Source organism: Pogoniulus pusillus, chromosome 39 (assembly GCF_015220805.1).
Source record: "Pogoniulus pusillus isolate bPogPus1 chromosome 39, bPogPus1.pri, whole genome shotgun sequence".
NCBI lineage: Eukaryota > Metazoa > Chordata > Aves > Piciformes > Lybiidae > Pogoniulus > Pogoniulus pusillus.
Window position 1 is genome coordinate 1,091,316 of NC_087302.1, and position 27,311 is coordinate 1,118,626.

Consider the following 27,311-nt stretch of genomic DNA (forward strand, 5'->3'; position numbering starts at 1 on the left):
AAGAACATTCTGAACTACTCAAAAAGGAGACTTTGAATCAGGGCTCTCCAGAGAAATCCTGAGGTGTCCAGCAGGAATCACTGAATCAGCCACATTGGAAGAGAGCTCCAAGCTCCTCCAGCCCAACCTGGCACCCAGCCCTGCCCAACCAACCAGACCATGGCACTAAGTGCCTCAGCCAGGCTTGGCTGCAACACCTCCAGGCACAGCCACTCCACCACCTCCCTGGGCAGCCCATTCCAGTGCCAATCACTCTCTCTGACAACAACTTCCTAACAACATCCAGCCTAGACCTGCCCTGGCACAGCTTGAGCCTCTGTCCCCTTCTTCTGTCCCTGGCTGCCTGGCAGCAGAGCCCAACCCCACCTGGCTACAGCCTCCCTGCAGGCAGCTGCAGGCAGCAATGAGCTCTGCCCTGAGCCTCCTCTGCTGCAGGCTGCACCCCCCCAGCTCCCTCAGCCTCTCCTCACAGGGCTGTGCTCCAGGCCCCTCCCCAGCCTTGCTGCCCTTCTCCAAACACCTTCCAGCACCTCAGCATCTCTCTGCAATGGAGGAGCCCAGAACTGGACACAGCACTGCAGGGGTGGCCTGAGCAGTGCTGAGCACAGGGGCACAAGAACCTCCCTTGTCCTGCTGCCCACACTGCTCCTGAGCCAGCCCAGGATGCCATTGGCTCTGCTGCCCACCTGGGCACTGCTGCCTCAGCTTCAGCTCCTCTCTCCCAGCACCCCCAGCTCCCTCTCTGCCTGGCTGCTCTCAGCCACTCTGGACCCAGCCTGTAGTGCTGCTTGGGGTTGTTGTGGCCAAAGTGTAGAACCCTGCCCTTGGCCTTGTTCAGTCTCATCCCATTGGCCTCTGCCCACCCATGCAGCCTGGCCAGGTCCCTCTGCAGGGCTCTGCTACCCTCCAACAGCTGCTCTGGATCTCTAAAGACTTGACACACCTCCTGTGGGCACAGGGGGCACCACAGGGGTTTTCATCATGCAGGAAGCCTCTGCCCCGAGGTGCATGAGGAAGCTCTGGCCACAGCTGCTGCAAGCTTCTTAGTCATCAGCTCACAATGCTCCTTCTCTCCTGAACAAGGGCAGCTGATTTCATCCCCCAGTCTCTACCCCGGGTCTGGAGGGCTGGAATTCCTCCTTCAGGCTGAGCTCCTTTTGAAAGCAGGACTAAGAGAAATGACCATGCCACAGACAGCTCCTCTCTGTGTCCCTCCTGGAGATCCAGGCACAGGTTTTACTCCTTATTGTCTCCTTTTTAGAGAGCCTAAAGTGCAGCCAGATTTGCATAGAGAGGAAACTGAAAATGCTTCCACTAGTGCCTGACCTCCTAGGAAATGAGATTTCAGTTCTCTGCTCCCATGTCAGCCTTTCACCAGATCCCCTGCCAGGATCACACTGAATTATGGCTCAAGAGAGGCTTCCTGCAGCCTGCTGCTAGGGTCTGCAGGGCCAGACAGGGATGGAGTTCCTTTGGAAGTGCCATTCTGAGCTAGAACCAGAGAGGAAAGGGCCAATGGGAAATAAAAGTCCTATTGGAAAGCAAGTCTGGGTGAGGACTTCCCCCTGGGTCTGTCTCAGACACTCAGAGCTGCCCCAGACCTTATGTGGAAGAAAACTGAGGGTGGGCTCCACTGAAAGCCCTGAAAGTACCTGAAAGGAGCCTGTATGGAAGCCAGGAAGTGGCTTCTGACAAGGGCTGAGAGTAAGAGGATGAGAGAGAATGGACTGAAGCTCGAGGAAGGCAGATTTAGACTGGAGGTTAGGAAGCAATTGAGAGTGAGGGTGGTGAGACACTGGCACAGGTTATGTGATCAAAGATCCCATTCAGTGCTTCTGTGCTTCACAACCTCTCTGGAGGAGTTCAAGGCCATGTTGTATGAGCCCTTGAGCAAGCTGTGCTGGTGGGAGGTGTCCCTGCCCATAGCAGGGGGGTGGCACTGGATGGTCTGGAGGGTCCCAGCCCATTCTGAGGCTCCATGACTATTTTGGCAGTCCCTTGGCCTGAGCTCTCTCTGTTCCCACCTGGCCCTTGTGCAGGGTTTGCTTCCTCAGGTTCCCTGCCATGGCCTGCTAATCTCTGCCAATTCCACCACACTCCTTTAGCCCAGCAGGTTTGGGCTGCTCCAGCCTGTGCAGCAAGCTGGGTGGGGAGGAGGGAACCTGGCAGTGGACACTTGCTGGCTGCAGCTGCTGCACAATGCCTTCTGACTCTGCTTTGTGCTTAATGGTGGGCACTGGATGGAGCCCCTTGGGCTGAGCTGTTGCTGATGTTCTGGGGGGGGGGCACTGAGAAGCTTCTCTGCTGCTGCCATGGAGCAGAGCAGCCAAAACAGTTCTGTGACTCTGTGGTGTAGAGCTGGGGAAAGAAACCTGCCTGTGAGGAGAGGCAGGTCTGGGTGGATGCCCCTTAGTGGTGCTGAGGGATGAGGCTTAGCAGCAGAGCTGCTGCCTGCATAGTGGTTGGGTCCAGTGATCTCAAAGGTCTGTTCCAACCAAAACAGCTCTGTGATTCCGTGGTGGGGAGGAGGGAACCTGTTGGGGAGGAGGGAACCTGTCAGTGGGCACTTGCTGAGTGTCCTGTGCGTGGCAGAGGGGGCTGGAACTGGACGATCTTTAAAGTCCCTTCCCACCCAAACCCTTCTGTGACTGGGAGAAATGTGAAGCTTGGAGCTGGAAGGAGATTCCCCCTGAGTGTCACAGGATGAGTTTCCCTTTCCCAAGGGACTCCAACTTACATCCTTTGTGGAGAAGATGATTCCTGTGCCTCTCCGCCTCTCCTTGGGCCGCCGCCGCTCGCGGATGGACTGCTTGCTCAGAGCCCTGTCCTCTGCCTCCTGCTCTTCACACTCTGCCCAGACAGAGAGAGGCTGCTTTGGTTTCAGGCACTTACAGCTGTGCCTCTGCTAAGGTGTTGGGCTTCTCTTCCAGGCCACTTTGGCTGTGCTGTGTTATGGAGGAGTCACTAAACCCAACACAACGGAGTCTCGGTGCCTTGCTGGGCTGGTTACTCACAGTCTGCCTTTAGCAGAGCCCAGAGAGGTTACTCCAGCTGTCAGCAACTCCAAACCATCCCAACTTAAACTAGGGGATCTCTCCTCCCAGCCCTAAGATCTAAAGGCTATCCCAAGGGAGAAAGTCATTTTATCCCTCTCTCTTCCATCAAGAGACTGCACTCTGCACTGGGATTTCCATTCCAACCACCACCATTGGCAGTGTGAGGTGCTGGCTCCCCACACTGCTCCCCTCAGAGTAAGAAGCAAACTTATTTAATCTAGAATTCAATCCAACAGAACTCAATCCAGACTCTAGGATGCTGGGAGCATAACCTTGTCCTCTCTCTGTCTGCACAACCCTGAACTGAAGCCCAGAGCTGGGGCTGCTCCTGCCCCTGCTTGGTACATACCATTCTTCTCCATCTCTGTGGCTGTACCTCTGAAGTCTGCTGGGTTCACAGAGTCAGGACTCAGATACTTATTTGTTCGAGTCAGGTAGGAGCTTGTATAGAGGAGAGGTGCTGAGGTGGAGGGGGACACAGGTGTGGTAGGCTTCTCTGCTGGCGCCGGGCACCTCAGCCGCCGGTAGATGTTCTGTCAACGAGAACCACAGCACAGAGTCAGCAGAGTGGATCACAGAATGCTCCAGAGCTCGTCCAGTCCAACCCCCAGAGAATCAACCAGGTTGGAAGAGACCTCCAAGATCATCCAGTGCCACCCATCCTCCACTTAGAGCAGCTTGCCCAGAGTTCTGGCCAGCCTCACCCTGAATGTCTCCAGGGGATGAGGGCTCAACCACCTCCCTGGGCAACCTGTTGCATGTTCCAGCACCCTCCTGCTGCAGAACTTGTTCCTCACACCTGATCTAAATCTACTCTGCTCTAGTTTGGATCCATTGAAGCCACAGGATGGGGAAAAACAAGCAGCTCTGGGATTCCAGGGGGCTGGGTAAGCTATTTCACAGTGCAAAGTTTTCTCCACTGCTGCTGGGACTGATCACCTCCACCTGTCAGATCATTCCAGCAGGTGAGGGTGAAGGTTAAAAGCACTGCAGAGCTGCAAAGTGAGAGCAGTGTCCTGTCACTGGGAGAGTCTGGGATCAGCTGAGGGTGAAGGTTAATAGCATTGCAGAGCTGCAATGTCCTGACACTGGGGGGTCTGGGATCAAGCTCATTGTCCCTGCAGCAGCACAAAGGAGTTCTCTAATAACTGATCCAATAACTGACAGGAGGAGGGACAATGGCTCTGAGATGAGAGAGGGAAGATCAAGAGGAAGAAATTGTTGAGAGTGAGGGTGGTGAGACACTGGCACAGGTTGCCCAGGGAGGCTGTGGAGCACAGAAGCACCCAATGGGATCAAAGATCAAAGATCACATTGGGTGCTTCTGTGCTCCACAGCCTCCCTGGAGGTGTTCAAGGCCAGGTTGGATGAGGTGTCCATGCCCATGGCAGGGAGCTGGCACTGGATGAGCTTTGAGGTCCCTTCCAACCCAACCCATTCTACATGATTCCATGATTCTAAGCCAGTAGAAATGAATGAGTGAGAGTAAAGAGCCAGAGATGATGGCAGGGCAGAGCTGTGCCTCTGGCTTTGCATCGCCCACACAGCGCCTGTGGACCGATGTGAACAGGAAGCCTCAGTCCGGAGAGCACAGTGAGGAAGGATCCAGGCCATGCTTCCACCATCAGCCTCCTCACGCTGCTCCCCTGTGCTCCACACAGCTTTGCTCTCTGCCGGCAGTGACATTCCCAGCAGAGAGCAGCTGAGCTCTGCCAGCGACACGTCCCAGCCCTGGTGCAGAGCACCGAGCGAGGCAGCGCTCCCTGCACCGCTGCTTCCAGCCAGCCCAGCACAGGCTGCCAGCCCCCGAGGAGCCTCTCCCGATCTCAGCTATCCCCCAGAGGCTCCACCAACGCTGAATGGAGGCCAGGAGCGGCCAGGAGGATCACCTCCTCATCCGTGCTCCTGCTCCAGCGAGCTCTGCCCTCCTGCCTGTCGCCGCTGTCCCCGGCCGGCTCTGCGCTCTCCTCCTTCTCGCTGGGCTGCTCCTGCGCCTGCCGCTCCGCCCGCGACCGGCTGAAGGTTCGCTCTGCCTCCTGCAGGTCTGTCAGTGTCACACCCTGGGGGAGGCAAAGGGGACAGGCTTCACATCTGTGACACTAGAGCTCATCTTCCAGGCCTGGCTGAGCTCAGGGCTGCCTGCCCGGGCTGATGTTCACAGCATGTCAAGGGGCTGGAGGGGATCTCTGGAGAGTTTCCAGTCCAACCCCTGCCAGAGCAGGAGCAGAGAATCCAGCACAGGTCACACAGGAACACATCCAGACAGGGCTGGAAAGGCTCCAGAGGAGACTCCACAGCCTCTCTGGGCAGCCTGCTCCAGGGCTCTGGGAGCCTTCCAGGCAAGAAGTTGCCTCTTGTGCTGAGCTGGAACCTCCTGTGCTGCAGCTTCCATCCACTGCTGCTTGTGCTGTGCCAGGGCACAAGTGAGCAGAGCCTGTCCCTGCCCCTTCCTTCCTGACCCCCAGCCCTCAGATATTCACAGATGTTCATCAGATCCCCTCTTCATCTTCTCCTCTCCAGACTGACCAGGCCCAGGGCTCTCAGCCTCTCACCAGGCAGTGCTGCAGTCCCTTCAGCATCCCTGCAGCCCTCCCTTGGGCTCTCTCCAGCAGATCCCTCTTGAACCGGGGAGCCCAGAACTGGATTTCAGGTGGGGCCTGACCAGGGCAGAGTAGAGAGGGAGGAGAACCTCCCTGGATCTGCTGAACACACTCTTCCTAATGCCCCCCCAGGACCCCATTGGCCTTCCTGGCCTCCAGAGCACTTTGCTGTGCCATGCAGAACTTGTCCAAATCCACGAGGATTTCCAGGGGAACTCCTGTTCTCAACAGTCACTTTGATCACTTTGCTGCTACGAGAAAGGAGAGGATTCTGTCACCCCTGGGGGCTTCTGGGTGTGCTGACACCATCAGGGACCCAGAGCAAGCCAAACAGACCTGACCAAGCTACCAACAAGAGCCAAGGACTGCAGAAAAGAGACCTTGGGAATCCACCTCCTGCACTCTGGCACAGCATTCTGGAACAATCATTTGCAGCAATTATGGCCTGAACCTCTCCACCACAGTCTGAGGGTAGAGGAGTTCTTTGTCCTGTGTCATAATGGAAGAGAGGTGTCCAGGCTGGAGGAGAGGGGGCTGAGGGCAGAGCTCATTGCCCTCTGTAGCTCCCTGCAGGGAGGTTGCAGCGAGCAGGGGGCAGCCTCTGCTCCTTGGGTGCAAGGGACAGGAGCAGAGGGAATGGCTCCAAGCTGCCCCAGGGGAGGCTCAGGCTGGATGCTAAGAAGTATTTCTGCACTGGAAGGGCTCTCAGAGCTTGGCACAGGCTGCCCAGGGCAGTGCTGCAGTGCCCATCCCTGGGGCTGGTGCTTAGGGCCATGGTTTGGTGCTGAGCCTGCAGCGCTGGGTGGAGGCTTGGGCAGGATGAGCCTGGAGGCCTCTCCCAGCCAGATGTTTTCCATGGTTCTGAGCAGAAAATCAAATCCTGTCCCCCTGCCATCAGCTCTCCTCACCCTACCCACAGAGAGGAGCTTTCCCACTGCTTACCTGCGTGGACCTGCGCGTCTGCCGCGCCTGCCTGGACCGAGCCTTCCGCAGGGACTCCGCCTCCTCATCCCGCACCGGAGTCAGATAGGACCTGAGAGAAAACAAAAGCAAAAAGGACAGAAGAGGTTAAAGCACAGAGAGATGCTCTGCCCTCCTGCCTCTGCAAGCTCCACGGCTGAGGTATTCCCTTTCACACAGACAAAAACCCTCCCAGCTCCATCTCCCAAGGCTGCTGTGGGCTTCAGCTTTGGGACACCCTTCCAAAGAGCACTCATGTTATGCCCTCCCCAGACCTCCAGACATGTTCTGTTCAAAGAGGTGACCTCCTTAGTGCATTATTTGCTCCATTCCACCTCTTTCTGCGCGGCCAGAAACCAAGCAGGCAGCACCAAACCACCTCTTGCTCAGCTAAAGATGTCGGGAGCAGAAACCCTGCGCTGCACACGCTGCAGACCCTCCCTCCTCTCATTAGATTCATGCTCCTGTTCCTGCGATCTGCTGCCTTCATCAGTATGAGACCCAGCACACACGACAGCAGCTCAACTGCAAAGATGAACCACCTCGGAAGGAGCAGGGAAATGAAAGCAGTGACCTTCGGGCAGCAGAGCAGCCTCAGCCCCCGCGGAGCCAGAAGCGCCAGGCGGAGCTGGGCACAGCAGCCTCGGGGAGAGCTCCACGGAGAGATCCCCAGCAGCATCCACGCACTCAGCCCTCAGCCCTGGCACCAGCGCGGAGTCGCTGGGGAAGGCAGTCAGCAGTGCTCCTGCCGAGCAGGCAGCCTGATTTCCATGCTGCTGGAGTGGCTTCCATCTTCGGAGAGATTAATTGGATTGGACTCTTCAGGCTGGCTCAGAGGGAATTAATATTAACACTGCCTCGGCCGGCGGGGACCAGGAGGAAATGCTCCCTGGCAGGTCTGCCACGGCCACAGGTTAAGAGCTAGCAAAGATCTGGAGATGTTGGAGGGATAATTAGCCGAGTGAGGGCTGCGATCTGCCGAGGCAGGCGGCTGCTGTGCCCCTGGGCTCTTGCTGGCTCTCCACCAGAGCCCTGCGTGGAGGAGCTGGGGGCTGAACAAACCTCACAGCTGAGGCAGTCAGGCAGGACACCGATCTGAGCCACTGCTGGTGAGGCAAAACCTCCAAGAAGCAGGAATCTGGATCCTTCTCCATGCCTTTTATCAGACTGACCCTCAAAGGTCATCTTGTCCAAGCCCCTGCAGGCAGCAGGGACACCTCCAGCCTGAGCAGGCTGCCCAGGGGCACAGCAAGTTGACCTTGAGTGTCTCCAGGGGTGGAACCTCCACCACCTCTCTGGGCAGCCTGTGCCAGTGTCTCATCACTTCTCCTGATGTCTAACCTAAACCTGTCCTGCTCCAGCTTCAAACCACTACCTCTTGTCCTTGGAAACAGTCCCTGCCCAGCCTGCCTGTAGGTCTCCTTCAGATATTGAAGGTCTCCTTAGAGCCTTCCCCAGGCTGCCCAGCCCCAGCTCTCCCAGCCTGTCCACATGGCAGAGGCTCTCCAGCCTCTGATCATCTTCGTGGCCTTTATCCACCTCCAGGACCTCGTGGTCAGCTCTGGGTCAGGAGTGCAGCCACAGGCTGAGCTCCTGCACCCAGCAGACATCTCCTCACAGGAGCTTCCTTGGACTATTCCCAGGGGCAGGCAGCAGCCAGGCTGCTCAGAGCACAGCCCAAGTGCTGGGGGGCACACGTGGGAGTCTCCTCACCTAAAGCTGGTGCAGGTGTTGCACAGAGTGCCAGGCTGGGAGGGACCCCAAGGACCAGCTGGTGCACCCTTGCCAGGAGGTGCTGGAGTTGCATTCAGCTGGCCCAGCACCCTGCCAGGCTGGGGCTGCCAAGTGCCCAGTGCAGGGCATGCACCACTGCCCTGGGGAGGTGATTCCAGTCCCTGGCTGTTCCCATGGGGAACATTTTCTGCTGGAGCCCAGTGGGGATGTCCCCAGCAGTGGCCTGTCCCCATCAGCCCTTGTGCTTCCATGGCACTGCTTGCACAAATGGAGTCTCCACCTTCCTGGCAGCCTCCCTTTGTGCCCTGGCCCATGGCAGTGAGGTCTGCCCTGAGCCTTCTCTTCCCCAGGCTGAACTCCCAGCCCTCTCAGCCTCTCCTCACACAATCACTCTTCTCTGGATCCACTGAACCATGCCCTGAGCACCCCCAGATCTCCGAAGAGCCCCAGGGGAGCACACAGGAGCTGTGAGCCATGCTGGAGATGCTGCGCTGCTGGCAGCTTCTGGAGGAGCTGAAGCATGCTCTGGGAGCACTCTGGGAGCTGGCTCCATGGGGCTGTGTGTACCCAAGGTGCCCAGGCTGCCTGAGCTGCCCTTCCAGGCTGCCATTCCTCAGCTCCAGAGAGAGGCTGCAGCTAAGCTGAGGGGGATGCAGCACAGAGCAGCTCTGCCCAGCCGCACAGGGGAGCTGTGCTGCACCTACTGAGTTGGGTGATTGCCTCCCAAGAGCTCTGCTGCTTCAGGAACAAGAAAAGCAGCTGCTGCTTGCTGTCTGGAAGCTGTGCAGCTCCTCCCTGCTGCTCTCTCCTGCTCTGCTTTGTGCAGTGCTCAGGTGAAGGCACATCAAGGAAACAATCAGCACTGGCTGCAGCTTTGGGCGCCAGCAGAACCACTGCTCTCTGCCCAGCACCCACGAGCAAAAAGCCACCTGCAGGAAGGGTCTGTGTGCATAAGAGGCTGCAAATGAAGCTCAGAGCAGCAGAACAAAACCAACAGTTCCTGAAACACAGAAGCCAAGGGGATGTGTAGCTAAGGGAGGTGAGAACTTTGCTCCACTAGCTTAGAACCAGTGAAATTCTGTCTCACGCTCTGCAAGGAGGACACAGGCTGGAGGAGCTACCCTGGGAAGTTCAACAAGGCCAAGGGCAAGGTCCTGCAGCTGGGCTGGGGCAATCCCAAGGACAAATCCAGGCTGGGTGTGGAGTGGTTCAAGAGCAGCCTGAAGGAGAAGGCCTTGGGGGTGTCAGTTGGTGCCAGAGTGCCCAGGAGCCAGCACTGGTCCCTGGCAGCTCAGAGGCAGCTGAGTGCTGGCTGCAGCCAGAGCAGGGAGAGCAGCAGCACAGGGAGGGGATTCTGCCCCTCTGCTCTGCTCAGACCTCCCCTGCAGCACTGCCTCCAGCTCTGGGGAACACAGCACAAGGATCTGGAGCTGCTGGAGAAAGTCCAGAGGAGGCCACAAAGATGAGCAGAGGCTGGAGAATGTCCCCTCTGGGGACAGGCTGGGGAGAGTTCAGCCTAGAGAAGGCTCCAGGCAGACCTCAGAGCAGCCTTCCAGTGCCTTCCTGGGCTCCAGGAGAGCTGGGGAGGGACTTTGGACAAGGCCTGGGAGTGCCAGGAGGAGGGAGAATGGCTTTGAGCTGGGAAAGTGGAGAGGAGGAAGGAATTGTTGAGAGTGAGAGTGAGGAGAGACTGACACAGGTTGCTCCTGGAGCTTGTGGATGCTCTCTTCATGGAGGTGTTCAAGGCCAGGCTGCATAAGGACTTGAGCAAGCTGTGCTGGTGGGGGTGTCCCTGCTCATGGCAGGGGGCTGGAACTGGATGATTTTAAAGGTCTTTTCCAAGCCAAAGCATCCTCTGATTCTCTGAAAGGAGCAAAAGGAGGACAGAGGAGCTCTGCCTCTGCCCACCGAGGTCCTGGGGGCACAGAGGTGCACTGGGTCAGTCTGGGGTCACTCAGAACACTCCTGGCACAGGTGAGCAGCACCAGATCACATCTACAGCAGCTGAGGTTCTTCTGCACACAACAGAAAATAGCCCTGAGCTCCCTGCCAGGGCATGGGAGAGGGCAGAGAGCAGCCCCAGCAGTGTCAGAACTGCAGAGAACTGCCCAGCACCAGCTGGGGAGCTGCAGGCTGGGCTGCTGCTGAGGCAGGACTGATGCTGAGGCAGGGCTGCAGGAGCTCCCTTCTCCATCCCCCCCCTGCCTAGCCACAGCTCTGCACGCAGCAGTGTAGAGATACAGCAAGAGGGAAAAACACTACTCTGTGCCTCCTACCTCCTCATCCTCCCAGACCTTCCTCCTCTGCAGAATTTGCATGAAGAGGACTACTGCAAGCACCATTAGCACGTTTGGGTGCCCAAGAGGGACTCAATCTTCAGAGGAGCACATTTTGCACCTCAGAGAGGAGCTGTGCCTGGGCTGCAGCCTTCACTGATCACTAACTTCTGGATCCTTCCCATTTGCACAATTCCACACTTCTTGGAGCTCACCCAGAGCCATTTCCCAGGCGTGAGCTAAGTGCATTCTGTGCAGCAAGGCAGCAGAGCCCCTGCAGGGTGGCAGAGCTGCTGTGCCTGGGAATGCAGCTGCAGCCTCTCCCTGCTGCTGGACAGAGGTGGTCGTGCTGGAAGGGTTTCAGCTGCCAGCAGCAGCCCACCCTACTGCTGGCAACTCCAGCACAGTTCTCCTCTGCTTGGTGGGCTTTAATCATTCTTTGGAGGCAAAAAGAAGGTAAAGGCTGATTTTACAGTCTGAGGTGGTGGAAGGGATGGAAGGAGATAAATAAGCACAAAGTGAGTGAAAGGAGATGGCAGAGCAGGGCTGGGCTGGAGGGCAGAGCCAGAGCAGTGCACTGCCTCCCAAAGCAGAACAAGTGCAGCTCACAGCAAGCTGCAGGGGGTGGGCAGCAAATGGGGCAGGAGCAGCCTGTAAACAGCCCACAGAGTTTGTAATTACGTTTTCTAGCAGCACACTGCCTGCTGAAGTGCAGGATCTGTGTCAGCCCATTAATTCCAGCCAGCATCACATGATGCCAGCAGCTCCTCAAAGCAGAGCTCCTGTGCTGTGTTTCCTCCCATGAAGGTTTCTCTGACAAACAGATGAAATCAGTCACTGTGGCAAGGGAGCTGAGCAGATTCCTCCCAGCTCTGGGCTGCCAGCAGCAGAATATCAATTGTTGTAGAGAGGTGGATGTGAGAGTCAGCAGAACCACTGCAGAACTTTGTCATTCCCAGGGACAGAGAGGAGTCAGCTCTGCTGCCAGCTCAGAGCTGCACTGCCTAGAAAGGAGATGGGAACTGAATCTGGCTCCACTGAATCCTTCCTGCTTCCCAAATCTCACCAGCTGCCTCTGCTAACCCTTTCAGGCAGGACAGTGTGACCCAAGGATGGGTCCCAACCACTCAGCACCACCTGGGACCAGCAGCACAGGGAGGGGATTCTGCCCCTCTGCTCTGCTCTGCTCAGACCTCACTGCAGCACTGCCTCCAGCTCTGGGGAATCCAGCACAAGGAGCTGGAGCTGCTGGAGAGGGTCCAGAGGAGGCCACCAAGATGATGAGAGGCTGCAGAACCTCCCCTGTGGGGACAGGATGGGAGAGTTGGGGCTGTTGAGTCTGGAGAAGAGAAAGCTCCAGGGAGAGCTCAGAACAACCTTCCAGCAGCTGAAGGGGCTGCAGGAGAGCTGGGGAGGGACTTTGGGCAAGGGCTGGGAGTGGCAGGAGGAGGGAGAATGGCTTAGAGCTGGGAGAGGGGAGAGGAGGAAGGAATTGTTGAGAGTGAGGATGGGGAGAGACTGGCACAGGTTGAGGGTGGTGAGACACTGGCATAGGTTGCCCAGGGAGGTTGTGGAGCACAGAAGTTCCAGAAAGATCAAAGATCCCATTTTGTGCTCCTGTGCTCCACAACCTCCCTGGAGGTGTCCAAGGCCAGGCTGGATGAGGCCTTGAGCAAGCTGTGCTGGTGGGAGGTCCTGCCCATGGCAGGGGCTTGGCACTGAAGGTCCTTTCTGTGAATCTTAAGGGCAAAAGAAGCTGCAAGAAAACCCTGCAGGAGGGGAAAATACAACCAAGGGGGAGTGAGCCTGGATAAGATCAGCTCTGTCCATCTGAAACCTTTGCCAGAGGGAGAAAAGGCAAAAAGAGAACACAGTGAGGAGAGAAACTCCTGCCAAGGAGAGGGAATGATGCAGAAAAAGCAGTGCCAGTGCCCTGCTCATCAGCACAGAGCTACCCAGCACAGAGCTACCCAGCACAGAGCTACCCAGCACAGACCATTAATTCCTCCAAGAAACACAGCAGCTTCTGATGGGCTCTTTACAGCCCTGAGCTCCTCTGCTGCCTTCCCAGCTCCTGCAGGCACTCAGAGCCTGAAGCCTTCGTGGCAAACCTCATCCAGCACCTGCAGAGTGCCTTGGCAGAACAACTCCTCCCGGGCTGGGAGGGGCACTGAGAGTGGGGAAACTTCTGACAGCTGCATCCCTCTGGCAGCAGCACTGCAGGGACACTCACCTGAGGGACACTTACCTGAGACACTAACCCACCTGAGAGACACTCACCTGAGGGACACTCACCCAAGAGACACTCATCTGAGAGACACTCACCCACCTGAGAAGCACTCACCTAAGAGACAGACACTCACCTGAGACACTCAATCACCTGAAACACTCACCTAAGAGACACTCACCTGAGTGAGGGACACTCATCTGAGAGAGACACCTAAGAGAGAGACACTCACCCAGGAGCCACTTGGCACCAAGGCAGGAAGCTGAACTTCCCTCAAGTGCTGCAGCAGCCCTCGGGTCCGAGGGGGTTCACAGAACCAGAGCTGTGCAGGCTGGAAGGGACCTTGGGGCTCACCCAGAGCTCAGTCCCACCACTGCTGCCGAGCCACTGCCACTGCCCCTCCCTGGGCACCACCTCGGGATGGCTTTTCAACGCCTGCAGGGGTGGGGACCCTGCCAGCTCCCTGGGCAGCCTGTTCCAGGGCCTGGGAACCCTTGCTGGGAAGGAGTTGTAAATGAATACCCAACCTGAACCCCCTGGCACAACCTGAGGCCACCTCCTCTTGTCCTGTCACTTGTCCATGCCAGAAGAGCCCAACCCTCCTGGCTCCAGCCTCCTCCCAGGGAGCTGTAGAGAGCAACGAGGTCTGCTCAGCCTCCTCCTCTGAACACCCCCAGCTCCCTCAGCTGCTCCTCACCAGCTCTGCTCTCCAGACCCTTCACCAGCTCTGTTGCTCTTCTCACCTGACCAAGGCACTTTGTCTTGCTGTCAGCACACCAAACACTGAGACACAGCCCCCAGGAGCTCTAAGGAGGCCATGATTGGGTCCCTCTGTCCCTGCCAGGTCCTTCTCCTCCAAACCCACGACTGGGTCCCTCCAGCCCTGTCACAAGCCCAGGTCCCCACAGCAGCTGCAGGAGCCTGACCTCTGCCAGTGCTGCTGGTGAGCCTGGGCTGTGCTTGATGCAGCTCTTCTAGAGCAAACCCTGCCATGGGCAGGAGCTGCTCCACTGGGGCTCTGACTGCTCATCTCAGCCCCAACTCCTTCTAGCTTGGGAGTGACTCTGATTTACATCCACCAGACCAGAAACCTCAGTGGGAGCTTTCTCAGAAGCCAGGCCAGACCTGTGGGTCTCCCAGCCCTGGTGAGGCAGGTAAGGGGATGCAGGCACAGGAAGATGTGACCAGCAGATGGGAAGCCACAGAGAGAGCTGCTCTGGAGAGCAATCACATCCCAAACACTGCAGTGCTCTGAAACACAGAGTCATGGAATGGTAGGAGCTAGAAGGGACCTCTGGAGATCATCCAGTCCACAGCAACCCTCTGCCCACAGCAGGAGCACCCAGGGCAGGGCACACAGGAACATATCCAGGCAGGACTTGAAAGTCTGCAGAGGAGACTCCACAGCCTCCCTGGGCAGCCTGCTCCAGGCCTCCAGCACCCTCACAGCAAAGAAGTTTCTCCTCACGTTAAGGTGGAACCTGCTGGGTTCCAGTGTGTGTCACTGCTCCTTGTGCTACCACAGGACAGCAGAGCCTGGCCCCTGCTTGCCCCCCACCCTTCAGACCAGATTGATCAGATCCCCTCTCAGCCTTCTCTTCTCCAGGCTAACCAGCCCCAGGGCTCTCAGCCTTTCCTCATCACACACATGTTACAGAGCCTTCATCATCCTCATAGCATCCACTGGACCTCTCCAGCAGTTCCCTGCCCCTCTTGAACTGGGGACCCCAAACCAGGACACAACACTCCAGATGTGAAGGGGGCAGAGAACCTCCCTTGACCTTCTCACACACTTTTTCTGATGCTCCCCAGGATGCCATTGGCCTTCTGGGCTACAAGGGCACACTGCTGTCCGTGGAGAGCTTCCTGCCCACCAGGACTCCAAGGTCTTTCTCCGTGGAGCTGCTTTCCAGACCTGCACTGGTGTCTGGTGCTGCCCCTCCCCAGGTGGGGGACTCTACACCTGTCCTCACTGAACTCGAGGAGGTTCCCCTTTGCCCAGGTCTCACTGGATGGCAGCTCAGCCACTGCTCCAGCTTGGTACCATCAGTGAACTTGCTCAGAGTCCACTCTGTCCCCTCATGCAGGTCACTGGTGAAGAGGATGATCCTTAAGGTCCCTTCCAACCCAAACCATCCTACGAATCTCTTGAACAACACAACTTTGCCATCCTCCCACCTCTGCCTCTCATCTGAGCAGCAGGAAGTTTGCTTCTCCCTGTGTGGGTGACAGAGCCCTGGGACAGGCTGCCAGGGGGCTGTCAGAGTCTCCCTCTCTGGAGATATTCAAGACCTGCCTGGATGTGCTCCTGTGTGTCCTGCTCTGGGTGGTGCTGCTCTGGCAGGGGTTTGGACTGGATGAGCTTTGGAGGTCCCTTCCAGCCCCTGACACTCTGTGAGGCTGTGACCTCCTCCATGCACACAGAGAGCAGGGAAGACAGAAGGAAGCCAAACCCAAAGCCTCAGGCACTGCCTGCTGGGACAATTGGAAAAGTACAGCATCCCAGCAATGCATTCCTGCCAGCTGGCCATGTGCCACCAGCTGAGAAACCAGCCCTGAGCTGGGGGAGCTCCACAGGCAGGAGTGCTGACAGCAGCTCCCAAAATACAGCCCCTTCAGTTAGACAAAATGGACCCAGCACAAGGCACTGGCAGGGACATGGAGACAGGCAGAGACCTCTCTGCTCTCTCACGCAGGCCAGCAACAGGTTCCAGCTCTTCCCTGTTTATCCCTGTGCTGGCAGGCCCCAGGCAGCAGTTCTCCATGGCTGCAAATGCCACAGGAAGCTGCTAGGGGCTGGGGAGAGCCCTGAACAGGCAGCAGAGGAGATCCTGTCAGCCCCTGCACGCATTGGAGCTGGGAGTGAGGAGGGAGACAGTGCTGAGGCACTGAATGAGACAAAGGGGCAACAGGATTCAGAGTCACAGCCTGCATGGGGCTGCAAGGCACCCTCCAAGCTCAGCTTGTCAAAGCCCTCTGCAGGCAGCAGGGACACCTCCAACTGCAGCAGGCTGCCAGGGACACAGCAAGCCTGGCTCTGAATGTCTGCAGGGATGGAGCCTCAACCACCTCTCTGGGCAGCCTGTGCCACTGTCTCCCCACCCTCACTGTGAGAACTCCCTCCTGATGTCCAACCTAAACCTCCTCTGCTCCAGTTTCAGTCCATTGCCCTCATCCCATCTCTACAGGCCCCTGTGATCAGTCCCTCCACAGCCTTCCTGTAGGTCCCCTTCAGATACTGCAATGCTGCTAAGGTCTCCCTGGAGCCTTCTCTTCTCCAGGCTCAACAGCCCCAACCCTCCCAGCCTGTCCCCAGAGCAGAGGTTCTGCAGCCTCTGAGCATCTTTGTGACCTCCTCTGACCCTGCTCCAGCAGCTTCACATCTCTCTGTGCTGGGGGGTCCCACAGCTCTCAAGGATTTAAGGATCATGCCCTTAGAGCATTTCCCAGCTGCCTCAGGAGGGCTGGGCTGACTCTTGCCCTTTCCCAGGCTTTTCTTTGCCCAGGCAGCCCTGGCAGCTGTGCCTCACCTGGGCTGTGGAAGTTCAGTGTCTGGATTTCAGTTACCTGTTTGCAGCCTGATCAGAAGTGGAACAAACAGAAGGTGAAATTCTCTCTCTGCAGCAGCTTTGCTTTGCAGGAGTGCAGCTGCTGACCCCAGAGCCTGGGGCACCTCCTGCCCCACTGCAGTGCTTACCACAGGCTGGGGTGGCACAGACAGCAGCTGATGCTCTAACAACACTTCCCCCAGCACACAGCTCCTGGTGGCTCTGCCTGTGCTGCCCTCCCTGCCCAGGGGCACTCCTCTGCACACCCCCAGCCAGCAGAGCTGCTCCTCTCCTGCTGCACCCAGAGGCTGGGGGCTGCAGGCAGGGTGGGAGCACAGCTGCAGCCCGAGGAGCCCTGTCCCCTCTGCCAGAACAGCACCTGCACCTACTGAGAACTCGAGGTTTGGGGCTAGGGAGGCAGCAGGTAGGTTGGCAGCTTCCAAATCGTCAATGTTAACCCTTTGCATTAATTAACACAGCCACAGAGCTGGTTTGGTTGGAAAAGACTTCCAAGATCATCGAGTCCAACCTCCCTGGGCAGCCTCTGCCCACCCCTGGCCACTTCTTGCAGCAAATTCTTCCTCACCTCCAACCCAACCCTCCCCTGGCACAATCCCAGGACATTTCCTCTCCTTCCATCCCCTGAGCCCAGGCAGCAGAGCCCAACCCCCAGCTGGCTGCAGCCTGCTCTCAGGGAGCTGCAGAGAGCAATGAGCTCTGCCCTCAGCCTCCTCTTCCCCAGGCTGCTCACCCCCAGCTCCCTCAGCTGCTCCTCCCCAGCCCTGCTCTCCAGACCCTTCCTCACCTTTGTTACCCTTCTCTGGACCTGTTCCAGCTACTCAGTGACCCCAAACTGAACCCAGCACTCAAGGTGTGGCCTCCCCAGTGCCCAATCCAGGGACACAATCCCTGCCCTGCTCCTGCTGGTCACTCAGTTGCTGCTCCAGGCCAGGCTGCTGGTGCCCTTTTTGGCCACCTGGGCACTGCTGGCTCACGTTCAGCTGGTGGCCAAGCAGCACCTCTGCACTGTGGTGGGAAGTGAGAGGCAGCAAACACCTCCAGCGCTGCTGTGCCATGTGCTGGCTGCCCGGAGCAGACCTTTAAAGGTCTGCCAGAAAGAGGTCAAACGTCCTTGTCTGAAACCCCAACAGCAGTGCAGGAAATGCTTCTGCAAGAGGAAGGCAAAGAGTGCTGCAAACACGAACCGGAGCAGAGCAGCACCACTCTGCCCTGCCCTGCCCTGCCCACGCTGCCCGCAGGCACCGAAGGCAGCAGCTGTGCCCATCCCAGCGGCAGAGCTGGGAGGATCTGCAGTGGGACCGTGCTCAGCACAGGACATTTGGTGTCCACACAGCACACTGAGGGCTCTGTCACTGCCTGGGGACAGTCAGCAGCGCTGGCTGCAGTCCCTGGAGGATGAGGCTCTGCTGCCTGAAGCAGAGGGGGATGAAGCTGCACCCCCTGCCAGCTGAGGAACAAAGGGAAGGTGGAGGTGGAGGTGCAGGGCTCTGCCTCCCCCTGCAGCCCTCCTCCTTTTCAGGGGACTCCACACAAGCTGACACTCAGACGACCCGAGGCAGACCCAGCACAGCGCTCCCCAGCCAGCCCCCATGGGGGCAAAGGCAGGGCTGAGCAACTGCCCCCTGCGGCTGGCACCCAGCGCCCAGGGCCGCGCAGCGCCGGGGCCGGCTCGGGAGCAGCATCTCAGCAGCCCTGCAGTGCCACCGCGCGGCAGCGGCGCCCGCAGGGTGCCAGGCAGAGGCAGCAGCAGCCCCGGCCGGAGCGCAGGCACCACCCGAGCCTGGCACTGCAGAGCTGCCCTCCTGCGCCCAGGCTGCAGCTCCTCAGCGCCTGGCAGCGCCTGTGGTTCAGTTTCAGGTGCCAACCAAAATGCTTTTTCCTTGTAGATTAAAACACCAACGTGATCAGAGAACCAGCCAGGCTGGAAGAGAGCTCCAAGCTCAGCCAGTCCAACCTAGCACCCAGCCCTAGCCAGTCAACCAGACCCTGGCACTGAGTGCCTCAGCCAGGCTTTGCTTGAAGACCCCCAGGGACGGTGCCTCCACCACCTCCCTGGGCAGCCCATCCCAGTGCCAATCACTCTCTCTGTGAAGAACTTCTTCCTAACATCCAGCCTAGACCTACCCTGGCACAACTTGAGACTGTGTCCCCTTGTTCTGTTGCTGGGTGCCTGGGAGAAGAGCCCAACCCCACCTGGCTACAGCCTCCCTGCAGGTAGTTGTAGACAGTAATAAGATCACCCCTGAGCCTCCTCTGCTCCACCAACATGATCCTCTTGCAGATTCAAACACCAACATGATCCCCTTGCAGATTCAAACACCAACATGATCCTCTTGCAGATCCAAACACATGCTAGCAGGGGAAGGAGTGTGTGGGACCTATTCTATTTCAAGATGCAGAAAACAATCAAGCAAAAGGTAGAAGGGTTAGGTGAGAGGTTGGACTTGGTGATCCTGGAGGTCTTTTCCAACCTGGTAGATTCTGTGACTCTGTGACTCTTCTCACTGAAGAGTTCTCACTCCTCAAAACCTTTCTTACAGACCCCCTCCGGGTGCCCACCTGCCTCCCCTGGCCTGCCCAGGGTGGGTGCTGTGGGGCAAAGATCTAAGAGAAGAGCTGATGCTGTGCTGAATTAGCTCCCAGCTGCAGTGCCACAAACAGTCAGGAGTTGTTTGGCTTGGCAGAGCCCTCTGAGGTCCTCCACTCCAACACCAACCCAGCACCACCACAAACACCGAGCCATGGCCCCAGCTTCCTTCAACCCCTGGGCACTCCACCACCTCCCTGGGCAGAACTCTGCCAGTCCCTGAGCACTCCTGCAACAAACCAACTTTTCCTCCTCTCCAACCTAACCCTCCCCTGGCACAGTTTCAGGACATTTCCTCTCCTTCTATCACCTGAATCCAGGCAGCAGAGCCCAACCCCCAGCTGGCTCCAGCATCTCCCACAGCACCTCCACAATTATCCTGTGTACATTCTTTACCTCTGTGGCCACTTTTGGACCAAACTGGATGGCCACCTGGGGCCACTGAGCAGTGCTGGGACACATCAAACCCCCACAGCCTGCAGTGCAGGTGTTGGTGCCCAGGAGGAGCTGGAGCCCCAGCTGCAGGAGGTGCTGTTAGACACAAGGATTAAGGCCTTGGCGCACATCTGGGTTAGGATTAGTAAACACAGAGCAGCTGCACACAAGTGCCCTGTGCCAGGCAGGGATGGGGGAAGGAGCTTTTACCTTCAGCTGGCTCCATGCTGTCAAGCTGCAGCTCTTACATTGCTCAGCTCAAGTGCTCCCTGCTTCGCCTCCTTGCCCATCGCTGCAGGACCCTGCATCCATCCCTGCTCTGGGCCAGCAGCTCAGCCTACAGCCTGGGCTCCTCTGCCCAAAGGATGCCCAAATCTGCCCTGCCCCCTTCCTTCCCTGATCCCTGGGCCCAGGCAGCTGAGCAGGCAGCAGCACCCTGCTCGCCCCCTCACAGGAAAGAGGGCTGAGCCCTGACCCCCAGCCCACACCTCGACCTTTCTCCAAATAAAAAGCAGCCTGATCTCTGGTGCAGCAGGAGCAGCCTCTCCTCTTCCCAACAAGGGCAATCTGATGGGCAGCAGAATTCCTGCCCTCCCACGTCAGCTGCACCAGCAGCCTCTTAAAAAAGGGACCCATTTATCTGCAAGATTAGCTGCAGAAGGGTGGTGGAGAAATGCTTCCAAGAGCAGGTGCCAGATGATGGTTCAGAGACCAGAGAGACCTCTTAACACCTTCTTGTCTGCTGAGCAGGGGGAGCTGGAATCTGGCCCTGGCCATGCAGAGTATCTCAGCATCCTGCTTCCCCAGGGGCCCTTCCCAGCAGAGTTGAGACCACTCAGACCTGAGGATTAGAGTCAGACACCACTGAGAACCCCTCGAGGTGGGTGGGAGCCAGATAAAGCCCAGAGCTGCTTCTACCCCTTCCTCCCAAGTGAGATTTCACAACCCCTTGAGTGCCAGCCCCAGAGCTGAGCTTTTCCAGAGCCCAGGGCCATGAGTTTTTGGTCAGGGGTTAACAGACACAGCAGGCAGCAGCACTCCCCCCAGAGGGGTCATGCTCTGCATGGGGACAGGACAAGGATCACAAGGTAAAGGGACCTGCCAAGAACTGTTCACCTCCCAGCACTGCTGCAGGAGGACTCAGTTATTAATATATTATTAATATCAGCTGCTATAATTAGGTGCCTCAGAATGAAGGAGTGGAGAATAGAAACTGAATTCCTCCTGGGAAAGCAGCAGAGAGGAGAAATGTTTGCTGGACACCTTCACCTTGCAGGTCACTGAACCTTCCTCACCTGAAAAAACTTAGAGGGGAAAAAAAAAAGCTTTCCAGGGGCAACCTCAGAGGGCAAGAAGCCAGACTGGGCTGGGCTGACCACCCCAGAGCTGCCACAACAGCCTCACCTCATGCCACTTCCTGACCGACCTGAGGAACTGCTCAGAGTACACTCAAAGCTAAGGAGGGAGCTGTGGTTCACATCTCCAACAGCTTGTTTAGGTTGAGAGAGGTTCTCCTGCCCCTCTGCTCTGCTGAGACCACAGCTGGGATCTTGGGTCCAGTCCTGGGCCCCTCAGATCAAGGAGCTCAGGGAAGTGCTGGAGGGAGCCCAGCCCAGAGCCCCCAGGCTGCTGCAGGCAGTGAGCATCTCCTGTGGGGCCAGGCTGAGGCAGCTGGGGCTGGCAGCTGGCAGCAGAGCAGCCTGAGGGCTGCCCTCAGTGCTGTGCTCAAGCTCTGCAGGGCAGTGTGGGCAGGACACAGGCAGGCTCTGCCCAGGGGTGGCCAAGGGCAGCAGAAGGGGCACTGGGGGCAAGCTGGAGCAGAGGAGGTGCCAGGGCAAGAGGAGAGGAAACTTTGTGAGTGTGAGGGTGCTGGAGCCTGGAGCAGGCTGCCCAGAGAGGCTGTGGAGTCTCCTGCCCTGGAGCCTTTCAAACCCTCCTGGCTGTGTTCCTGTGTGCCCTGCCCTGGGTGCTGCTGCCCTGGCAGGGGCTTGGGCTGGATGACCTGCAGAGGTCCCTCCCAGCCCCTAACACTCTGTGACTCTGTGGCTCTGCCTGAGGGCAGCTGCCACCACCTCCCTGGAACCTTCCTGAGGAAGAGGAAGAGCAAACCCAGGCACAGAACACAAGAGCAGGACCCAGGTGGGATGAGGGAAGAAGAAAAGGTGGAGGGCAAAGTAAACTCCTGACACTCCCAAGGCCAGGCCAGGTCTCGAACTCAGGAGTGTCCTTTCGCCTGCTCACACAGCACAGGACACAGAAGCTGCCAGGCACAGCTTGCCTGGCACTGCCCACGAGCTGGGGCTGCTCCGTGGCCTTGCAGCCTGTTCTGGAGCCAAAGCTTCCAGGGAACGGGACAGGCTCAGAGGGCCTCAGCCTGCCCACCTCTTCCCTTTGGCACCAGCTGGCTCCTGGCACAAGTCCCATGCCAGCTTGCAGGCTGTCCTGCAGCCCCCCCCCGCCATGGCCAGGGGACGCAGCTGCAGGGGTGCCAGGTGCCTGCGGCAGAGGGCTCCAGGAGCTGCGGGCAGAGCTGCTCCGGGCAGGCGGCAGCTGGAGCCTGCAGAGCAGCTCTGGGGGGCACTAGGGGCCGCTGTCAGCCCGGCCGAAGGGGACAACCCAGCAGTGGGCTGCGTCCGGCAGGACCCCGAACCCTCACCGCCTGCTTCACCAAAGGGCAGACCCTGCAGGCTCAGCACCCAGCCCTGCGCCACCCCCAGCAGCGCCAGGGCTGCTCTGGGCTCGGCTGGAGCCAGCTGGCACAGGCTGCCCAGGGAGCTCCTGCAGTGCCCTTCCCTGGAGGTGTCTGAGGGACCTGCGGGTGGGCTGCTGAGGGTCGTGGTTCAGTGGCAGTGGCTCAGCAGCAGGGGTAGGGCTGAGCTCTGGGTGAGTGCTTGGCCTGGATCACCTCCAAGGTCTCTTCCAGCCTCCACAGGCCTATGGCTCTGGGGTTGGCTCTGGCAGGACATCACCCAAAGGGCCACACAGCAGCACCCAGCCCTGCCTCCAGAACGCCCAGGAGAAGAAAAGCAAAAGCAAGTGGCAGTGGGAGATGGCAGGGTGCCAGCCGCCGGGCACCAGCACCCTGCAGTGCCCAGCGGCCCCGGGCAGGGGAAGAGGCTGCTGGGCACACACAAACAGCAGCTTGGCTGAAGGTCCACTCTGGGCAGCAGCCACCACCACCTGCCCCCCCGGCCAGAGCACCTCACACTCTGCACTGCCTTCTCCTCCCTGCCTTGGCTTTCCTCCTGCCTGGAGCCATTCTGCAGCTCCTGGAGCCCAGCTCAGGTCCCAGTCAGGGCCAGCTGTGTTGGCCACCAAAGGACACACCAGAGCCCACCAGAGCACTCTGCTGGTCCTTCCTCCCCAGAGCCAGCAGCCTCTTCTGCTTTAACCTTTTAGCTCCACAGAGATAATCCAAGGCCAGGAGCCAGGGGAGGTTGCTGTGCTCTAATGTTAGCTGCTGAGCTGTGTTTATGCTGCTGTTGCTAAGAGCTCTGGAAACACTCAGCCAGGCCAAATGCTACCGCAACAGCTGCTGGGGGGAGCTGAAACCCAAACGCTGCTTCCCGGACAACTGTTTGCCATTCTCCCTTTTTGATTGGATTGTGCTGGGATTGGTCTCCTTCCCAGACCAGCTTTTCCCACTCGGGTGCCCCATCCTGCCCCTCCAGCCCCACGCTCCCCATGTGCAGGCAGCTCCCCAGCCCCTCTGCACGCAGGCTCACAGGGGAGGTTTCCACAGGGCACCTTTGCTGGGCTGCTCGGGCTTTTCCCCCCCTCTCTGTAGTTTGAGAGCTTCAATTAGAGGTGGGAGGCATCTTGTGGTGTTTCTCTTCCCATCCCCATCGCTGCCAGGGGACTGCTCTCCAATGAAGCTGCAGGAGCCTCCAGCAGATCTCTATTACTCACCGGCGCCGCTGGGGCGATAACCGCGCAGCAGCCACATTCCTTACCAGATGCTGTCGGGCATCTGCAGGCACTGTGCCAAGCCAAGTGCCCTGTCTGCAGACAGTGCCAAGGGTCTGCTGGGTTCTGGGGAGCCCACACTTCTCCAGGGAAACACCTAAAACTTCTGCAGCTTGATTCTGGGTCCGGCAACATGGAGATGCTGTTGTGCAAGGGTCTGCAGGCAGCACAGTGCTGCTTCTGTCCTCTCCTGCTCAATCTCACACTGCACCAGGAGCACCTTTCGGCAGCTCAGCTCGATTCAACTGCAAATGGCACTGAGCCAATTGACCCCTCGCAAGATGAGGAGGAGCACAGGGAGGCACTCCCAGTATTGAGCCTAAGTGTTCTGACAGACAGAGCCACTGCAGGAGCTGTTTCAAATCACCTCCCTGCACACGGAGGTGATGGATGTGGCTCCAAAGCGCTCCCTGTGCGAGCTCTGGGTAAAACAGAAACCAAGCCCCAACAGCAGGGAAAGTCTGAGTGTTTCCAAGGAGCAGGGAGCCTCTTCTCCCTGGGATCAGCTGCAGCTGAAGCAGGGAAGCTGCAGAGGATGCTCTGGGAGAAGCCAGGTGCTGGCTGTGGGTTACACAGCACTGCTGAACTCCACCACCTCGCTCTGCAAGTGGTGATCTCCATGATGGCTTTGCACAACCCTTGGCCTCAGGCCACAGACCTCTCTCTGCTCAGGAAGGTTTGTCTTGGAAGATGATGTTAGTCTGGAACAATCCAATCACTGAGCACACTCCACGAGCTGGATGCCAGCTCCAAAGCCAGCTCCTGACCTGTGGCTCATGGCTGCCTCTTACTGAGCACCATTTACTGCCACCAGTGCCATCAGAAGGGACAGACTTTGCAACAGCAACCTGCTGGCAGGAAGACATCATGGAACGGGTTAGGTTGGAAGGGACCTCAAAGGTCATCCAGTGCCAAAACCCTGCCATGGGAAGGGACACCTCCCACCAGCACAGGTTGCTCAAGGCCTCATCCAGCCTGGCCTTGAACACCTCCAGGGAGGTTGTGGAGCACAGAAGCACAGAATGTGGTCTTTGATCACATTCTGTGCTCCACAACCTCCCTGGGCAACCTCTGCCAGTTGATTCTGTGCTCCACAACCTCCCTGGGCAACCTGTGCCAGTCTCTCCCCACCCTCACTCTCAACAATTCCTTCTTAATGTCCAATCTCTAGTTTCAAACCACTGCCCCTGAACATGGATCATTTGATCTTCTCTAGTTAAGAGCACACAGTAAAGTCCCTTGCAGAGAGCAGCAACTACCCCAGGTTTGTACATCCCTGCTCTTAGAGTGACATCCTATGGAAGGAAGAGTTTCCACCAGCTGCATCCAGCACCACTCAAAGTGCTGCCACTGCTGGAATAGCCTCAGGTGCACATGGCAGAGGCTAATGGCTTTAAGCTGGGAGAGGGCAGAGGGAGAGTGGAGATGAGGAAGGAATTGTTGAGAGTGAGGATGGGGAGAGACTGGAACAGACAGGGTGGTGAGACACTGGCACAGGTTACCCAGGGAGGTTGTGGAGCACAGAGGCACAGAATGTGATCAAAGATCACATTGGGTGCTTCTGTGCTCCACAACCTCCCTGGAAGTGCTCAAGGCCAAGCTGGATGAGTCCTTGAGTAACCTGTGCTGGTGAGAGGTGTCCCTGCCCATGGCAGGGGGTTGGAGCTGGATGAGCTTGGAGATCCCTTCCAAACTAAACCATTCTATGCCTTTATGACTCCTCCTCTGTGCCAAACCTGCCCTTGTCAGCTGAATGAAGCTACTGGAGCACAGACCATCTCCTCCTGCACCCACACCTACACGCTCCACCTGGTTTGTTCTCCCCTCAATAAACTGCAGAGGGTATCTGGGGGACTGTGCAGCAAAGATATCTCACACAGAATGTGAGGGGTTGGAAGGGAGCTGCAAAGATCTCCTAGTCCAACCTCTACCTCTCTGAGTAGCCTTTTTCTGTCTTCTGTCACCTTCACAGTGAAAAAGTTCCTCCTTCTGTTCACATGGAACCTGCTATGGTCCAGCTTGCACCCATCTGGACTGGGCAAATGCAAACTGCTTTGTTCTGCTGACAAACTGGGCAGCTACAGTAGCTGGGCTCAGGCTGTCACACAAGAGCAGTAACTCAACTCTACCTGTCCCTGGAGGTGTTGAAGCCAAGCCTGGCTGGGGCACTTAGTGCCATGGTCTGGTTGATTGGGCAGGGCTGGGTGCTAGGTTGGGCTGGAGGAGCTTGGAGTTCTCTTCCAACCTGGCTGATTCTATGATTCAATTGTGTTCTCATTTACCAACCTGCATTTGTTTGGCATCCAGACATGCTTTGGCCTTCCCAGTGTTTGTGGAGGGTGCCTCTCCTTGAAGGACAGACAGGGGTCCCCTTGAAGGACCCACAAACTGAGGTGAGCAGAGGCACAGGGGCGGCTTACATCTGACTCCTTGCAGTCTTAACACTCCTTACAGTCTTGCACTCCTTTAGGATGGGATTCATGTTACAGGACCTGCTGCAAGTGGCTACTGGGCTGCCTGGCATCTAGAGAGGCCTGAGGGCTTGAGGCCAGTCACTAAGGTGATCACTCAAGGAAGAGGCTGAGATGCCGAGGAGGAAAGGATGAAGCTAAACGGAACCCACAAAGTCACTGAGGGCAGGGTGCAAAAGCTCAAGCTGGATCAGGGGCAGCAGCCTGTGGGTGTAGGTAGCAACTAAGAGACAGTTCTTACACCCCCACCCTCATTACCACATGAGAGCTGGTCCCAGGAGGACTGGCAGAGCCCAGCACTCTGCCCACTGACCTGCGGCGCTCCCTGGCCTCCTCAGCTGGGTCCTTCCCTGGGCTGGCAGCAGTGGCAGCATTGGCCATGCCCTTAGCAGAGCCCAGCATGCTGTGGTTTGGGAGTACACCCAGAGGGCTGCTAGCAGAGATGCCCTCAGGGTTTCTCTCTACAGCAGACTCAGTTTGTTGCCTGAAAGGGGCTCTGAAATAGAGCAGACACAACAGAGAGCACAGCCAGTGCTGAGCGAGGCCGAGGGAGCCCAGTGGCAGCTCATCCTCCTCCTAGACTCAGGCTCTTGTAGAGAACAGCACCCATTAAATCGAGCTCTAGAGACCTCGGTGAAGGGCAAGCAGGAGCCATTTGTGGTCTTCACATCCTTTTTGTGGTAGCAAAACCCATTAGAAACTGTACCTGGTGAACACACAGAGGGAGGGAACTCCGAAAGCTTGCAGCCCGAGCAGCCTGAGCAGCACACTGTGTGTGACAGGTCCCCCTGCAGCCAGGCAAGAGGCTACAGTGACACAGGAGGCTGCCCCCTGCCTGCTGGGCCACGGCCACTACTGCAACTGTCCAACAGAACCAGCTGGGGACCTATCACCAGCACCCTTCCAATCCATCATCCACTGCAGAGCTCAGACCTTCCAACCCCAGCGCTGCTGCTCCGCGCCGTTACCTGGAGTGCTGTCGGGCTGCTGCCGGAGTGCTCGCACCGGGAGCTGTGGGGCAGGAAGAGACAGGTTGCCACGGGGTGCCCAGGGAGGTAGATGAGCCAATGGCAGTGGGTGAGGTAGCTAGAGATGGACTGCGACTGGCTGACATGAAGGGGCTGCTGAGGTCACTACTTCTACCAAAGGAAGCACTGTAAAACATCACAAGATCAGGGCCTTCAGAGCACTGCACACAGCCACAGGACCCCCACGGCTGCGCTCCCAGGGGCTCGGCGGGGCGGGGGCAGGCAGGGTAGAGCCCACCAGGGCTGCTGGCAGCTGGCTCATGCAGGCTGGCCCCGGCGGGAGCCCTCTTAGCTAAGCCCAGCTGAGGTTCAGTGAGAGAACGAGGGCGTGGAGGTGAACTGGTGGTGGAGATCAGCGGAGGGGAAATGGCAGCTGCAGTGAAAGCGGCACACAGAGCCCCT

The 27,311-nt window shown here is 58.0% G+C and overlaps 1 protein-coding gene across 1 annotated transcript in view; it reads right to left on the minus strand.

Annotated features, from left to right (window-relative positions):
* PPP1R12B (protein phosphatase 1 regulatory subunit 12B) overlaps positions 1–27,311 on the minus strand; it is a 187,377-nt gene that overhangs the window by 66,789 nt on the left and 93,277 nt on the right. The window contains 5 exon segments of the mRNA XM_064173963.1: positions 2,738–2,850; positions 3,406–3,589; positions 4,946–5,116; positions 6,599–6,689; positions 26,850–27,035. Coding sequence (XP_064030033.1) covers positions 2,738–2,850; positions 3,406–3,589; positions 4,946–5,116; positions 6,599–6,689; positions 26,850–27,035 — 745 coding nt within the window.